The sequence below is a fragment of the Neomonachus schauinslandi genome, chromosome 12 (genome assembly GCF_002201575.2).
Source record: "Neomonachus schauinslandi chromosome 12, ASM220157v2, whole genome shotgun sequence".
In the NCBI taxonomy this organism is placed as follows: domain Eukaryota; kingdom Metazoa; phylum Chordata; class Mammalia; order Carnivora; family Phocidae; genus Neomonachus; species Neomonachus schauinslandi.
In genome coordinates this window covers 64,618,095-64,636,861 of record NC_058414.1, presented here as the reverse complement: position 1 = coordinate 64,636,861, position 18,767 = coordinate 64,618,095, and the positions used below count along the sequence as shown (strand labels likewise).

General features: G+C 34.6%; 1 protein-coding gene across 4 annotated transcripts in view; it reads right to left on the bottom strand.

Annotated features, from left to right (window-relative positions):
• SEPTIN7 (septin 7) overlaps positions 1-18,767 on the bottom strand; it is a 122,013-nt gene that overhangs the window by 16,310 nt on the left and 86,936 nt on the right. For all 4 annotated transcript variants that reach the window (XM_021699443.2, XM_021699442.2, XM_021699441.2 and 1 more), the window contains 6 exons: positions 17,768-17,902; positions 12,591-12,708; positions 9,356-9,448; positions 8,168-8,264; positions 6,645-6,696; positions 1,769-1,894 (listed from right to left, as the gene is read on the bottom strand). In XM_021699443.2, the coding sequence (XP_021555118.1) occupies positions 1,769-1,894; positions 6,645-6,696; positions 8,168-8,264; positions 9,356-9,448; positions 12,591-12,708; positions 17,768-17,902 (621 nt within the window). The remainder of the gene's footprint in view (positions 1-1,768; positions 1,895-6,644; positions 6,697-8,167; positions 8,265-9,355; positions 9,449-12,590; positions 12,709-17,767; positions 17,903-18,767) is intronic.

Here is an 18,767-nt window from a genome sequence, read left to right as displayed (position 1 = left end):
GATCAGTAAAGTTCCTCAAATACAAACATGTTAACAGCATGTGGAGAAGTTCAAAGTTAAGTAACAATATAAGAAGAAATCTAATTCAAAGGGTCTATGACTCCAACATCATTTGAAAAACACAGAAGGAAATAAACATAGAATTAGATCTAAGATCAGTTTTAAAAGAGAGCTGCCAGTGACTGTTAATGCTTTGCTTCCTTCTGGAATTTAGGGCCATTGTGGAGACATAACTAAAAAAGAAAAAAGGAACACTCTTCTTTTCCATTATAAGGAATGCTGACCACTATAAAACACAGTACTATACTGCTACTTTGCAAAACTTGCCTTTTTCATTATTTGTACAGATGATCCTTCAGGATTATCCTCTAACAGTAGATAACATCTGGCTACAAATGTACACATATTGTTAAAATGGTTTGTAAAATACTTATGATCTTCAACAGTCCCAAATAAAGGAAAAATGGGGCACAGGTACTGCTACCAAGAATTATACCAGCTAACTCACAGCCCTCCTTACACATCTCATTTTCCTACCCCATCATAAACCACCACAGCTTGAGATATATACTAGCTTAGCAGTATATAAGCTACACACTTGTCAGTCACTCACACTACTTTAACAACCAAGAGAAGAAATCCAAACTCAAGCTAATTTACTCCCTAGAAATACAGAATAGGGATGGAGAAGGTAAGCAAGACTACACTCACCTAAATATTCCTTTTGTTTGGTCCTTTCCCTTGTTTCTGTACAATGTTAGTGAAAACTCTGCTACAAAAATGGTTTATTCAAAACAGACATAATAAAAGGTAGAAGCTCTGTATTTAGTCTCCTTAAAGAGAGTACAGAATGTTTATCTTAAAAGCAAAATGGGTTAAGAGATCTTGGTCGTAACTGTCCTCTTCCCTTAAAAGAATGTATTCAGTTTCATGCACCCCTACATTTATACCAGCATTATTTACAATAGCCAAGATATGGAAGCAGCCCAAGTGTCCATCCACAGATGAATGGGTAAAAAAGATACGGGAGTATATTATTCGGCCATAAAAAAAGAATGAAATTTTTGCCATTTGCAACAATAGAGATGGAGCTAGAGAGTATAATGCTAAGCAAAATAAGTCAGTCAGAGAAAGACAATACCACATGATGTCACTCACATGTGGAATTTAAGAAACAAATGAGAAAAGGGAAAAAGAGAAAGAGAGAGATTGAGGGAGACAAACCAAGAAACAAACTCTTAACTACAGAGAACAAACTGATGGTTACCAGAGGGAAGGTGAGTGGGGGGATGGGTGAAATTGGTGATGGGGATTAAGGAGTGCACTTGTCATGATAAGCACCGGGTAATGTATGGAATTGTTGAATCACTATATTGTACACCTGACATGAATATAACACTGTATGTTAACTAACTGGAATTAAAATAAAAACTTTTAAAACTGTATTTGCAAAAGGAGCCATTTGATTTCTAATTGGGGATCTATTAAGTGAGTGGTGTATGGACTACAAACACGACAGCAAATGACCAGAAGAGAATGTATGGCTCTTTCACTTAAGGAACAAGGTAATAAAATACTTCCTGTGACAAACAGTAAAATATAAAACTGCCAAAACAAAGCTTAACAATAATAAATTTCTGCTATTGTGCATAAAGAATATTATCCCAATTTTCTATTGAGTAGCCAAGAAGAATTTGATGAAGATGAAACAATATGATTATTTACTACATAAATGATACCCTTTCTGGAAGAAACAAGGTATACTTACTTGGTAAGCTGCCCTTTATTCTTGTTATTATCAACTCCATTATAAGTCACAGCTGCCAGTTTTCTGCTTCGGTAGTTCTCATAGTGTACATTATTAGTAACATCTTTCAAGTCCTGCATGTGTGTCCTGTCATAAATAAGTATCATATCAACAGTTTGCTTCTATGAAGAAAGCTTTGATGTAAATTCAAAATTTTACCAAAACAAAAATTTCTAGACTTAAAACAAGCAAAAGACTATTCTTAAGGAAGAGCATTCCTCTGTCTTCATTTACACTCAAGGCAGAGCAAGATACAACATACTAAACTTGAAACCAGTGGATATTTAGGTTCCAAATGAGTTTAAGAGTTATAAATCTCAAAGCAGTTACTAAAGGATGGCATTTCCTCAGAAAAGTATTCATAGTACATAGTATATATTTTATTTTATTAGAGAAAGGAGATTAGCTCTTGCTGAAACTCATAAAACCTAAAAGAAACTGGTTGTTTTTATTATTTGAGTTTTTACTAAAGTAATACATATGAACACTTTAGATCACATATCAAGTTGGATTCAAACTGAGGAAAATAATTTACAGTAAATTTCTGTTTCTTCAAACTGTTCAGTGAATGTGGTATTTTGTTTAAATGAATTTTGCTCATAGTATTTCTATCATATATAAAATCAATACATATATGAAATAAACTATACATGAGACAATTTCCTCACTCCTTGATGACTCTAGAAGCTAAGGAAGGACACTCTGAGCGGCTCAATGATATCCTTTACCAAATGAGGGAAAGGACACACCTGGAGGGGCAGTACTCTGTATCGTCTGATTCTCCCTTTCCTCATATCATCCATGCCTGCCTCTGCCATCCTCCACCTCCCTTCCAGGAAACAAACAAAAAGGTGTACTGTTGGTGTTTTTTGTTTTTTGTTTTTTTTTAAGTAGGCTGCACGCCCAATGTGGAGCCCAACATGGGGCTTGAACTCATGACCCTGAGATCAAGACCTGAGCTGAGATCAAGTCCAACACTTACCTGACTGAGCCACCCAGGCGCCCCGAGGTATACTGTGTTTTCACTCTTCCTGATATCCAGAAAACATTTACTATTACTTTCCCTTTGTGAACATAATGTGATTTTCAATTACTCTAATTTATCTACTACTAATGGACATTTTCATGCAGTTCTCTGATAGTTCACTCATCCTAAGGAGTACTTTAAGTCTGGGTTTTCCCCAAGTCTCATGGTTCCTTTATGCTCTATTCCTTGACGCATTTATCTTCTCCATGGCCATCACCATCCCTTTCCACTTCAGTCAAGTGAGGCAGCTCCTTAATTCCTAGCATATCCACTGGCTGAGATTGAATAGCTCATGCTAATTTGTCACTGACTCTTCAAACTTAAGAGTCCCACTGCTCTGAAAGCTCTCTTTCCAGCCTTGAAATCAAGTCACTCTAACCCGTGACAATTTTCTCCTTGCTTGTCATTCATTTTTTGGTACCAATGTATACCTCTTCAATTTTACTGTAAGCTCCCCTTTATAAGAAACACTTTTGCCATCACTTCTTGTACTTTTGATACAGATAGCACATAATAGGCCCTTAAGGGGCACCTTGGGTGGCTCAATTGGTTAAGCATCGGCCTTCAGCTCAAGTCATGATCCCAGGGTCCTGGGATGGAGCCCCACATCGGGCTCTCTGCTCAGTGGGGAGCCTGCTTCTCCCTCTCCCTGCCGCTCTGCCTACTTGTGCCCTGTCAAATAAATTTTTAAAAAATCTTAAAAAAAAAAAAATAGGCCCTTAATCGGTAACTAAATATTAAAGCTGAGGTAAGGTAAACACTTGATTTTCTGGAATAAACTACTGTTACTACTTTCTCTAAGTAGAGAATAAAAATAAGTAACTGTGCCAATGTAAAGTAAGTGTTTTATAATTTTACATATAGATGATACCTCAACACTGAATCACTGAAAAATCATTAAAGGACTTGAGGTGGATGGAGCACTTAATAGTTGAAATAAAAGATGCATGAAATAAAAATAAGCCGGACTTACTCATTGTTTAAGCAACTTTCGTTAATGCCATCTAACATTTCAGACAATGAAAGATTTTTTCCTTTTACTAAAATGACCTTCTTTATAATTACCTATTTCTGATTTTTTTTTTCCAGGATATAAAAGGCTCTATTTCCACTTATTTAAACATGTTCACTTTATTTTTTTTAAGATTTGACTCAATCCTCCACTCTTAAAATCAGTAATTAGCAACAGTTTTCTCCAGTTTCAGGAACTTATTCATCTTTTCCACTTCCCCCTGTTGATATCACAGCCCTCTCTTCTCTCCTTTTGTTTTCTTTCTCTATTTGATTTCTACACTGTCCATCACCACACCTTGAAAATATCTGTATCAAGTTTTCTTCCTTTCCATTGTCTTCCTTGGTTTGTCTGCAACAGCCAGTTCTCTTAATGAGCAAAATGACACTTCTTTGAACTTGGGTCTTTCATAGAAGCAACAATATTCCTAACTTTAATCTGCAAGATTTCAATTACTTAGAATTTATAGACATCTGGAATATTGGTGTTGCTATTTCCTTCCTTTCAGTATTTATTAAGTATCTACTAGGTGCCTTTAAAGATATGAACTACATTAAATATATATCTTTCTTACCTCTACTCCAAAGTTACAAGGAAAAGTAATAAAATATTCTTAAGCTTTTCATTTTTTTTAAGATTTTATTTATTTATCTGAGAGAGAGTGAGAGATAGAGAGAAAGGGGGAGGAGGGGGAGAGGGAGAAGCAGACTCCCCACCGAGCAGGGAGCCCGATGTGGGGCTATATCCCAGGACCCTGGGATCATAACCTGAGCCAAAGGCAGACGCCCAACCAACTGAGCCACCTAGGTGCCCCAAGCTTTTCATTTTCAGACTATAATACTCTTCAAGGATGTTTTACACACTTAAATGTAAAAACTGTAAATGAAAACTTATGAGAAGAAGCAAAGTAAAACCATCTCGCAAAAGTGAACATTTATGCTTTAGGAAAGAAAAACAAATGTGCTGCAGCAAATTGAACAAATAAATTTCTCATTAAGTGAAATCACCTAACCATCTACCTTCAGGAGCTGAAAAGCAAGGTCTTCATCCTACTCATTGATAAAAATATTAAACAGGACCACTCCCAATCTCACAATCATCACTGAATGACTGTATTTATCCTAATCTATGTTAAGACATCTATTTCTATGAATCCTTTCTTACCTGACCCACTCCATGAAATATACCACTTACTCTGAGTTCCTTTAATACATCTACGTATTCGTTTCATGGCACATATCTGCTTTATATTATATAACTTCAGAATTTTTTTTTGTATTTTCATACATGTATGACTGTCTTGCAGCTTTCCTATGCTTAATCTTCCTGCAGGAATGGTCCATTTGTTCTGTAATCCTTTTATACTAGTGAGTCCTACTCACCAGCTGCCAGGCTATGCACCTTCAAATGTTCAAACTCTAGCTTCTGGCTCAGTAACTAGCCTTCCCTTCTACAGTATTTTAGCTATGCAGGCAGTTATTGATTGCATATTTAAAAAATACACAAGATGAAGTTATAGAATACCACTGTGTCAAGCACTGGGCAAGCTGCATAGGGGATTTAAAATTGAGGAAAAGAATAAAATCAGAGAGAATGCACTGACAATATTTATAAAAACATTCCCTACATATATACTGTTGTAAGCAATTATTAGTTCTTTTGAAGTCACATCTTAAGAATGGAAGACAAAGGGAACAGTTCATAAGAGAAACTGAATTGCTATATTCTCAAAGCTGAGACAAATGACCCCCCCCCTCTCGTATGCATCTGTTCTCTCATGGTGTGAGGCCTGGCAACCCCAACTGCTGAATCAACCCTATCATCTCCTTCCTACCAAAAACACCCAGTTATAAGCTTCTTTAAGAAAGACTAATAACATGGCAATCTCTTTGATTTCAAAATTTACTCTGATATTTAGTGTACTTCTTGAGGTAGCAGTCTGACTCACTTAAATTTCCCCCCTCACTCATAAGAATAACCTTATTGTTCCATGATTTACAATTTATCATCAATATGCATGTTAATAGTTCTATGTAGATAAAGATACTCCTGTGTATTGGGAAACTGGAGGTTGAAGGGAATATGTGGTGAGGGCCTGGAGAAGCAAGCAAGATGGAAGTGGAGAGAAATGGGGAAAGGGTTATGAGGTGGCAAGAGGAAGGAATTTATCTCAACATGAAAACACTGAAGCTCATTTTGATGCCCTGTTTCCTGCCCAGTAATGTCTCTGGCTTCCTCTTTGCTGTTTCTTTTTTAATTCAAGTCCCAGTCCTCTAATCAGGATTAGCTCAATGTCCTACTCTCACAGGCTTTCCTTCTCTTTCATCAGCTGCACAAGGTACAATTTAGGAGTAATGTTTTCTCACCTAGGAGGAAGATCAGTTTTGTTCACTGTGTTCCAGTACCAAAAATGCCCCACTCATCAGCTGCCAGGCTGTGTACCTTTTAACTTCAAAGACTAGCTTTTGACTCAAAGCCTAGCCTTCCCTTCCACAGTTTTCCCAAGTTTTTCACATGACAGAGCAAAAGCCTCTTCCTTTCCTTATCTCGTTTACTATTAACAATAAAGAGACTCATTTTCTCATACATGTCTAGTAACACAGCTTATTTTGTATTTTTGCTAACAAGTTTAAAACCTTGGCAAAATAATCCAAGTTGTCTCCAAGCAGTGCTTACTTAGTGCTAGAATGAAAATATCAATTTAAATTAGCTATATTTATAGAAGTCAAAAACTAAATCTAATTCTAACTTTATTCTGAGAAAGAAAAACACTTATTTTCATCATTGCTCAAACTTACCTTATCAACATATTTCTTAGAATTGTAAAATCACAATGTTCACCATTTTCAACTATTTAAAAAAAAAAAAACACACATACATTATTTCTACTAAGCCAAGTCTTTTCAAAGGAAATTTCACAGAATATTGGGGGGGGGGGGTTACAATGAGAGAACACGCAAAATTTCATTAACTTTTCACTACTTTTCATTAGATCAAAACTTTTCATTACAGTTTAAACACTAACACAGTACTTAATTTAAGGGCATGCCAAACAAGTGTACTATAGTATTATTTATTGTAGTATAATCCTCAATGATAAAATATATAAACCTAATAAATGAGCTCTCCAGAAACAAACAATTTTGAAATTCTGAAAGGGGAGACTGTGTATTCATTTGTAAGACACTATATTTATTCCCTAATAAAACGTATTTTAAAAGCTTAATGTTGTGTTGAGGGGGAATCACTTCAGAAAAGCCTCCTTAAGGTGGCCAAAATAAAAACATGAGTCAAGAACTTTAAAGGTTCTTTATTTTTAAAAAATGAATCACTAATAAGAACATTCTGGTTTGGGGTGGGTACTAAAACTAGAGAAACAAAGCAATTTCATCACATATTTCCAAGGAATGTAAAAGTTCTAAAGCCTCAGCTCAGCAACTGAAGGTTACCAGGGGATGACAGAGAGCTGGGAACGAGTACAGTCTCTCACAGATAGGGAAAACTGCTGATAAGGACAATAACTTGGAACAATCTGCTAAAAATTATAGAATTTTTCAAACTAATAACAAGTAGATAAAACAATCATGATTCAATCTTGATTCCAAGTTACCATAACACAGAAGATTAAATATTAGGTCAAACCCAATACAATAAACACAAATTTGGGGAAACATGTCTATTGCCAAGAAGACTTCTGAGGTTTGGTGCTATAAACTAAGATTTTACTGGTATTTGAAACTCCTTAAAAAATTAGTACAGTATCTCTTAACAGTGATTTTTTTTTTACTCTAAAGATGTGATGCCAAGAAAAGATGACTTTTATCCCAAGGAAAGGATATTATGAATGTTTTAATTCAGCTTAAAATGAAAGTTGTTCTCAATCATTCTTGAGGGTCCCAGACCCATCTGAGACTCAGATAAAAGTGAGAGCCCTTTTCTCCGAAAGTATTTTCAACTTTAGAAGATTTATTTTCAACTTTAGAAGATTTATTAGATCCCTTGGCAGCAACCTTTGGGCCCCAGCTAAAGAATTCTTGCACTGTAAGTATGTTTTCAAACAAGAAAACAGGAGTAGATTTAATGATGGGACGGAGGATACTGACAAGTAACTTGGAAAGTATTACAAAATTAACACATACTTACTTGTCTGACTTGGTAGAACACAAGGTCTGAAAAACTGGAATGTACTTAGGAGCATATGAGGCTAAATGAAACTGAATTCAGAACTATCTGAAAATCTAGAATATATCAATGTGAAATACAAATTTTTGATCACATTTGTGAGATCTTAAAGAAAGCCATTCACTGAAGAAAACCTTACCTTCAGCAACACCCCAAGGATACTGCCTTCCTCTGACCCTTTTGCCATTAACTTCAATGATAGTATTACTACCTACCACAGCGAGAGGTAAACGGTCCTATAAAACAAAGTATTCTTGTTCAAATTCAAGAATAAAGAAGTTTACATTACTCAACACATTACCAAAAAAAGAAATTATTTTGACAGTTACTGTACTTACTTTTATAGGCCATTCACAATTACTATTTATTATTAAAACTGTCATTACATGGTATTCTCATCAATGTAAACAATGAATAAAATTATATTTTCTCTGAAAATTTAAGAATACTAAGGCATATATACTTCACTCATCAAAGTACCTGTTAAAAAAATAATCTCCAAATGAAACTGTCCCATATTGAAAAATTTAAAAAGGGTAAAAAAACAAATGGCAGTTGGAAAAAATGAGGCTTGTGACTAGCCTGCCTATTTGATCACAAACTAACCCTAAAAGCCCTGGAAGCAGGGAATAGTACATGTGCTAAACTCAATCTGTGGAACGCCGGCTCTGGGGGACTTGATCTGTATTCATCCAGACTAACTCACACTACAATCTTTCAAAATTCTTGTAGCTTCCAGAAATATTTAAGAATATATAAAATATATGACTATTTTATAAAACTGCAGAAATTTTTCATTGGTCAGGTACATGTATTTCCTTATTCCAAGATAATTATTTGCTTAGATAATGCCATTAACTAATACATCATTTTAAGGTTCAGGGTACTTAGGAATGACTATAAATTAAAAAACAGAAAATTATGTTGGTATAGGTTTTGGGTTTTTTTAATAAAAAGACAAAAGAAAACATTTTTGTCTGGCTCTTAAAGACTATGCATAGCAGTACTTAGGAACAAATCCTCTCCCTTCTCATTACCTGTTTTTTAAGGAGGAAAATTACATAATATAAAACCAGTTAACTGAAAATCAAAGACAGAGATTATAAAACAGAGATTATGCCATTCATCTATTCCACACAATGTCTTATTACATATAACAGCCACTCAACAAAGTTAATTGCAAAGTTGAATTCAACAGTGAATAATCTCCCTATTCATTTTGTAAGCCAACTACTTAAAACAACTGATACTTTTTATCTTTTCAGTGGATATTTCAGTGGTTTTAAGGCCCTAAAACATTTTAGTGTATATATGGGAATAAACCTACCTTTATCTTTTTAACAAGCTTATTTTCTTCTTCATCATCTGTCTCTGGAAATTCATATATTTTAATTTTATGTTCTTGGATTTCTTTCATTATCTAAAATGAAAGAGGAAGTTAGCAAAAGTGCACCACACATAATTAGTAGATTGGCTTTATTTGTATTATACTCTTCTTAAATTCCTGATTCCTCAGCTCCAATTCCTTTACTATTTTTCAGTGATGCAAAACTATAATCTAAAAGCAAAGAACTATGCTGATCTTTTTTTAAACTATGAAGTTGATATATAAATACTATTCCCCAAATCTGATTTCTTCAGAAGTATTAAAGTTATATGGTTATAATACCAAAAGAGTTCTAAAAATGATGTAAGATTCCAGAAAGGGCTTTCTCTAGTTGATTTCTACTATAATGGTTTTACATCATTTATTTATAATTTGACTGACCTTCTTTCTCTAGAAAGAACCCTCAAACTGTTTTATTCAGCTGATTCAACACAGCTTCAACTCACCTAAATTTTTAGTAAAATTTGGTAAAGGTAAGTGAAACTAAGTACAGCCCTGGCTCCAGGAGAAAAATCTGCATGCTGACCAAAAAATATCCTTGCATGTACATTTCTGTACACACAAATCAAGGAGCAACAGATATAAGATCAGGCAAGTACACAGAGAAAAAACACACCCTGGAAATTAAGAAGCTAAGGAGTTAATAAGGAAAATGTAGGGGGGATAAAAGGCTACTTATTAATAACATCAGAAATTACCTACTTCAAACTAATTCCAAATCACTCCAAATTCTAAACAGAACATAGACACCCACATAATGTTCAACTACCTACCCTACTCAAACTCACAATAAGCCAATGGCCAATATACCCAGAACTAAGTCCTTGCCTATATGGGTATTCCAGCCAACCATCACTGTAGGGGGCCCCAGCAGCATAAAGGGGCCCTAAACAAAGTAGGTAGAGGTAAAACTGCCACAGAGAAGGACCACATATCTTTTACAATTGGGGTATGTATCTATATAGAGAAAAACATGAGAATAAATGATGAAGTGTCAAATATATGACTAGGAGAAAAAAAAAGAAACACTAGTGGCTTGCTCTAAGAGCAGTGGTTCTTAGAGGTTGTACATTAAAAATGCCAAAGCTCTACCTTAATCTATAAAACCAATTGGTAAGGATACAGTCCAAACCTCATTTTCCTTCTCTGTTGTTTCTTTTTTTAGAGAGAGCAAGCAAGTGGGGGGGTCCGGGGGGGAGGGTTGTGTGTGGAAATCCGAAGTAGGCTCCATCTTCCGACCCTGAGATCATGGCCTGAGTCAAAATTAAGAGTTGGGCGCTCAACCAACCGAACCACCCAGGCGCCCCCCCAATAGCTCATTCTAAAAAAGTTCTCCAGATGATTTTGATAGGCATCCTGTAGTTAAAAACCACTTTTAAAGAATATTAAAAAAAAATATTGTACAACTACTACAAAGTGACGAATTTGGAAGAAGACTTTATTGTTTATTCATCTTTTTTATCCCTAAGTTTTTAGTACAATTCCATATCAAGATACACACAAACCAAGAGGAGTTATGTTGGTATAGGTTTTGGTTGTATTTTATAAAAAGACAAAAGAAAACATATTTTTGTCTGGCTCTTAAAGATTATGCATAGCAGTACTTAGGAAAAAATCCTCTCCCTTCTCATTATCTTAAGTAATTGGATTTGGGAAACAATTAGTATTTGAACTTAGAAAAAGCACATTACAAAATAAAAATGGGAGTGAATAAATGTAAAATAAATAAATATATACTCCTAATAGAAATACAAATACAATAAAAATGATGAATTAAAACATTCCCAAAATATACAGATACAGCATAATCTCAAAGCAAATCTCAACAGATTTGGGTTTTTTTTTTTTTTTTTTAAAGATTTATGTATTTGAGAGAGAGAGAGCACGAGCAAGCAGGGGAAGGGGCAGAGGGAGAGGGAGAGAATCCTCAAGTAGACTCCTTGCCAAGTGCAGAACCCGATGCGAGGCTTGATCCCAGGACCCCAGGATCATGACCTGAGCCGTAATCAAGAGTCAACTGAGCCACCCAGGTGCCCCCAGATTTTTGTTTTTGTAGTAGGTTTCAAGGTATTCTAAAATTCATATTGAAAAAAGTGGAAAAACAAAGTATCTTGTTACAAAGGGGACTTATAAAGACAGTAAGAGATAACTAAGACCTATTTTTAAGTATTATACAAGGTAGCTACAGTATGGGACACCTGGGTGTCTCAGTTGGTTAAGCACTGGACTCTTGATCTTGTCTCAGGTCTTGATCTCAGGATCCTGAGTTCAAGTCCTGCACACAGGGCTCCATGCTGTGAGTGGAGTCTACTTAAAGTAGCTGCAGTTTAAAAACTACAACTGGCATAAAATAAAAAACAGACTACTGGTATAGAAGCATAGCTCCAGAAATTCACACTACATTTCAAAAAATGTTATATATAACAAATCAAACACAATGAGGAAAAAGTAAACCCCTGTTTTAAAAAGTGTTCAGCCTTTCTGGGAAATTAAAAGTTAAAGAAATAATTAAGTGCCACTTAATTCCAAAAAAAGTTTTAAAAATAAAATGACAATGCTGGCAAGGCATTGAAAAAATACACTCATTATAAAAAAATCTGTTTTAGTGCGAAAGCACCATGACAAAATGGGGGGGAAAAAAGAACTATAAAATAATCATACCCTTTCAAAAAGTAATCCTCTTCCTGGGAATTCAGTCTAAAAAAATAATTCTAGGGACACCTGGGTGGCTCAGTTGGTTGGGCGTCTGCCTTCGGCTCAGGTCACGATCCCAGGGTCCTGGGATCAAGCCCCTTGTCATGCTCCCTGCTCAGCGGGGAGTCGGCTTGTCCCTCTGCCGCTCCCCGCACCCCCACCCACGTGTGCGCTCTCTCTCTCAAGTAAATAAAATATTTAAAAAAATATAATTCTAAAGGGTGTGGAGAGGAGTGATGTAACAGTAACATCTAAAAGAGTCATTTAAATTGACAAAGGATAAGGGCACTACTGATAATGGATAAGAGCTCTGAGGAGAAAACAGGCAGATGATTTTCAAGAGTTATTTTTAATACAGTATAAATGACCATATAGTAAAGTAGCAAGAGAAATACACTGTAACACATTAAACTGAAAATACAAAAACTGCAAATTACATGAGTGGTATAAGAAACCCAAGAATTCAAGCTCCTTTTCTCACCTGTTTTTTAAACTGTTGGCACTCCTCTGGAGTGAGTGTGTCTGCTTTGGCAATAAGTGGAATGATATTCACTTTTTCATGCAAACGCTTCATAAACTCAATATCCAATGGTTTAAGTCTGAAATACACAATATTTAATATGATTGAATGATCAATTTGGCGGAAGAGATCATTCACATCCCCAGTGCTCAATTAAATACACTGGGACTACTTACTTATCAGAACCACTCTCTGAAGATGTATTGGGCCAGCAACAGTTAGGTAGAACAGGACCTCAATAAGCATTGGAGTGGCTAAGAAGGCTTTGACTCCTCCCCGAACACCCTGGTCATAGGATTTTGGCCCTAAAGAGGAATTAGAAAAACCAGAGAAGCTCCTAATAGGCTTTCCTAGAATAGCCTCTGTACTTACTACTCAAAATTTGGGAAATCTGTTTTGTTTTTAAATAAAAAATGATAGTCCTCTTTTGAACCCCACATTCCATTCTTGATGTCAGATAAAAGGCTCAAAAGAGAATTTTCTTCACTATCCCTCTTACCCATTACAATCTGGCTGCTGCTCTCACTTTGTTGTTATACTTTCAAGAAGGTCACCATATACTGCCATGCTCCTAATATAATTAGCATCAGTAACTCATAGATATTGTGGTGTTTACCATTACTTTTTATATTTACCCATTACGCAGCACTTGACATTACTCTCTCATAAGCGGTTTCCTTAGGGTACTTATTAGGATCGTCTCTGTAAGTTAGTCCCTTAAGAGTTACCTTCCTCAGAGTACTCTATACTACATTCTCTCTTTACTCTGCATTCTGTAGTCTTAGCATTGACCACAGTGACTTCTATCACCCTCTAGGGAGTCTCAAATCTTCCATCCTGCCCAGATCTCATTCTTAGGTTGCAGACTTGTGTCCACCCAGTAGAAATACCACTTAGACATCCAATTTTAGCTCAAAATCAAAAGCTCATCTGAACCCCCAAATTTTCCCTCCTCTTCTGTGCTATTTTTGAGAATGGTACTACTACAATCCACCCAACTACTCAAGGCTGAAACCGAGGGTTCCTCCCTCCTGATTCTCACTCCCAAAGATTTCCTAAAACCTATTGAACAAATAAATATATTATTTCGGTTCAGGCCACTAAGACCTTTTTAGCACAGACAATTTTTAGAATGCACCCAGTTTCCCTCCAAACCATACACACTACAATCAGAAAGGTCTTTCTAAAATCCAATCTGAATGAGTCATTTCCCTGACTGAAAACCTTACCAAAGGCCAGATTCCTTGGATAGTGTGGCCTACAAAGCCTGTGAAGACACAGCCTTTCTGGCTGTCTTCATCTCCTAACATCCCTTACCATCTTTTGCCACCTCCTACTTGTAATGTGCCAGCCTTTTTGAACTTACGATTCCTTGAAAGCCCCATACTTTGACCACTGGTCATGGGCTAATGCCTCTACCTAAAACACACTCCGTTCCCATCCCCCTTCTACTTGGCTTGCCTAATTCCTTTTTGTCCTTTAGGACTTGGCTTATAATTCTCATTTCCTCTGGGAATATTTCTCCAACCTAACGCTAGGCATCTTCTAAGAGGTCACAACACTTAATTTGTCATATATTGTGTATCTGTTTTCCCCATCTTCTCACTAGAATATCCTTAAGAGCAAGGCTTTGTCTCATATCTATATCTCCAACACCTATTACAGTTCGACACCTGAGGTATCCAAATATTTGCTGACCAAAAAAGTAAGGTGCTGTGATTTTCCTTATGTTCTTGAATAACTCTAAATGAAAACCAAAGAAATTCTTCACATTTAGAATATATTATAGGCTAAAAATTAATATTCCACAAAAATAAATGAAGATGGGAATATTTTTCATAGAAATAGCATTCTAAATTGTTATTCCTTAACTTACAAACCTTAAAAACAACTGGAAAAAAGATCTAGTTTAATCATGAATTTTATTAATATAAAATAAAGAGAAAGCCCTTGTTAGAGTTCTTTTAGAGTACTATAGTTAAATAAACATATTGTGTGTGGGAGTATATACATATATGTATAAGTAGCGGGGAGGTCGGGGACCCAGAGACTAAAGAGGTATTCCTTTTTACTAACAATTAATAAATAATACTATACCTCTTAGTGGTAGTGATGCTGACTGGCAGAAAGATAGGGATATGGAGTAGGAAGGCAGGTATGGAGAAGACACCTACCTCCTATTCTAATTCTCCTTATCCTGAATCCTTTGAAATGTGATATTGGCATTCAGAGAATAGGGAACACTATAGAAAAGAGATTGTCGCTGGAATAACACTGTATTATCTATAAACAGCACCTTTATTTCATAAGTGCTAACTGAAAGAACATAACCAACTTTGAAAAAATTTAAGTTTTGCTTTTTTTCATCAGTCATTACATACAACATTAAATATAAAAGCCATGGCCTGGTCAATCAGTCTCAGATCTGTAAATTTTTATAGTTCATTTTCCAGATTATACTCATGACAAATTTAAGTTACCACCAGTACCACCTCATTAAACCAGTAACAGACAAGAATTCAGTTAATCTAATATTTTAATATTTTAATATAAAATATTAAAATCAAAATCTAAGTTAACAAGGTTTTACACTTAAAAGTAAAACAGCACTTGCTAAATATTTATTATCTCAACTTTTAAAGAAAAAGACACTAAAAAACAACAATGAGAAGGAAATGGGTAAAGTCAACTTCTTAAATATAAAACAACAAGGCCGAAGAACATTTAAATCAGTTTAAAAATTAAACTTTAGGGGAAAAAAGGTAAAACCTTTATAAAAGCCCCGATAAAACCCTTCTGCCCTTTTAAATTAGAATACAAATTTCAGAAGCTTACAAAATGTCAACAGCAGAAAACATTTAGTTCACATGTAGATTACATTCTGGTTGAAATTTTTCCTCTGTCCATTTAGTTTTATTTCAGGTCATCTTTTCCAAGAAATTTAGTTTTAAACAATGGAAAGTCCTTTATAGAATTTCTAGAAGATAAACCCACATTAGAGGGAAAAGACTATTTTATTTATTTAACCTCAAAGCCTACAACAAAATAAAATGACTACAGGGCAAATGACAAATATTTATAATATATACACATACATATATTTCTAAGGGGAAAAAATCTTCTGTATAAAACTCACTGAACGACACTGATTTTTTTTAAATGGAAATCAATATACAAAAGGGTAAAAATACCATTTTAAAATTCAAGTTCCAAGTCAGTTTTTAATTTTAATAGCTTTACCAATCACTGAACAGAAAATGAAGCAACAATTCCTGAAATCATAAATCAGTCTTGTGTTTAGTGATGACACTAGGTGGGCTGAGGTGGGGGACACTGAAAATACAATGTTGGACCAATTTATAATTACTCCAAAACAGGACCCCTCAAAAAAGGGAATCTAGGGACTATCCAGATAAGACAGAAAGGCCCTGATTCATCTATTAGACTGCCTAGAATTTCAGTCTGTAGTGAACAGGAGATCAAGAACTCTCTACATAAATTCAGCGTTTTATTCTTTTACTTAATCCACAGTAACACATACCAATGGGCAAAACTTTGTTCCATGCCTAAAAGTAGTTAAGATGAGAAACTATTCAAAAGCACATTTTTATGCCTAGAAAATAAAAATTTTGAACCCCCATCTCTCATGACAAGTAAGAAATGGCCCAAAGCTACTACACATCGTTTGAATCATTAAAAAAAAAAAAAAAAATTTTTTTTAATCTTATTTCCCATGTAATTTTAAGAAATATACTTTCCCCCAGGGATGGAAGGAATGTGATTTCATGAGAATTACTAAATCTTGGAGAGGGTCCAAAAGATCTAAAATAATAAAACTGGATAAAAACTGACCAATTTCTAGTGACTACAGTGTAGTTAAGATTTTACTTGTTGGCTTCCAAGAAAAAGCCCTAACAAGTTAATGATATGATAAAAATAGATAGATACAATAGATAAAATAGAATGATTTAAAAAAGTATATAAATTCAGGAAGAAGCTAGCAAGTACTCATAAAAGGCTATATATAGTGTGTTGTTGTGTTTTTGAGATTATTTTTTTGAGCCTTTTAAGTAGATGAGTCAATTTTGCACATTAAATATGTAAACTTCTAAGAACACTGTAGAAGAATATTAGAAACAAAAGAAGAAACATTTGCACCACTACAATCTGACAGTGCAAAAATGGTAAACTACATAATTAAGACTTTTTGCTCAACCACGATAATGATAATGAGCATTAGCTTATCTAGGAAAACGGTGGAGAAAGCAGCAGAAAATAGAAGAGAAAGGTACTGTTATGAAGGAACTGGTTTATACTACTGTAATCTGAGGTGGTGTAATGCTATTTAGTGTGATGCTATATAATATTCCGGTTCTTTTTGGTAGAGAGATAGCAGCTCTAATCATCAGGTGGCTGAGCTATGCAGAGTCATCTACCCAAAGAAAAAGACTGAAGGAGAATAAATACAAACATCTGCAGTTGACAGTGACATATATCTACTCAAATGACAGAGGAAGTACAAACTATAAAAAAAGGAATAGAGGCTGGCCATACTAACAAAAAGAATAATCAGATCATATGAATGTCCAGATACTTACACTTAAACTCCTAATAAGTAGAAGGTTAGCACGGATGATATGAAAAATAATATGATTGTGATAGCTAAGATGAAACAGAGTCAAAGAAACTTAGTGAAGAAATAAACGGCACATAAGAACTTAGGTACTTAATTTTTTTTATAACCTTTTCCATCAGATCCATAGTAAAAACATCTTTGGAGTTTCTTAGAATATGTCTAAGCTAATTGTTATAGCTGTTCCTCATTATTTGGTAGTTCAATTTGTGGCAAGAGGTCAAAAGGGGAAGCTAAACTAGCCACACTGAGACATTAAACCATGATGGAAACACTGTTTCTTACAGTGAAGCAGGTAAAAAAGCCTTATGTGTGAACTAAGAAGTAAAATTAGCTCATCTAGGACTTAAAAAGTGTTTTTTATAAGCCATTTTTATATAGAATTTGGGATTTCACAACTGGTGTAGTTAAATGTACTCCACAGAGATCTGGATTACTAAAACATGCACCCAAAGTTCAGTAATAATAAGCAAAAGCAAGTTATCAGAAGTATCAAAGTACTGACCCATGTCCTGAAGGAGCAATGAAGTATAAACAACACTGCACCCTGTTATCAGGCATCTGACGTCTGTTCACTCGAGATTCTGCATTTAGGTAGTCCTCAAATTTACTATCAATGTAGTCAATAACAGGCTGCCAGCTATAGAAAGCAGATAAATAAAATAATTAAGTTTCAATTTACATATGAATGTGCAACTGATGACTGTTCGAGTAATCAATATTTTTAAATGGGCAAAACCAATCAAACCAGTGGAAGAGATCTCAAATTTTTCTACCTATACTGATTCAAAAACAAATATTAATTACATTGAATAAATCTTGATTCCATTATTTCTAAACTTTCCAAATCAAAGAAAATTAATTATATAGAGTCAAAGCACAACCAAATTATCATATTATTTGCACTGGTAGTATAAGATTAAATAATACAAAAACCTCATGATGAACCTATTTAGGTATTTTTTTTTATTATTATGTTATATTAGTCACCATATAGTATATCATTAGTTTTTGATGTAGTGTTCCATGATTATTTAGGTGTTTTAAAAGTTGACACAGAAATTTACTTCAAAAACAATGTGGTACTCAAAGAAAAATTTAAATATTGTTTATAAGATACTAAGGTATTATTTCCAAATAGAATGTCATGAATGTTTTCTTAACTTATGACTTGGAAAAACTGAACATTTAAAATTAGGTTTAAATTAGGATGTGATAGAAAATAATATATACAATAAATGGATAAAATTATAGTAGACAATGGAAAGTTTTAACTTCCTTATAATAATGAGAATTCTTGTATCTATACTGTTTTGGAATTTGTCTTCAAAATAATTCTATGACAGGTATTATCTCCATTTTATAGAAATCAGTTCCGAGAAGTTAAGCAACATTTTCAAGTAAGTGGCAAAGTTGGTAAAAGAACTCGAGTCATATCACTTAAAAGTTCAGTGACTTTTGCTAAAATGAGTAGTTTAAAAATCTTAAGCAGAAAAAGTCTAACC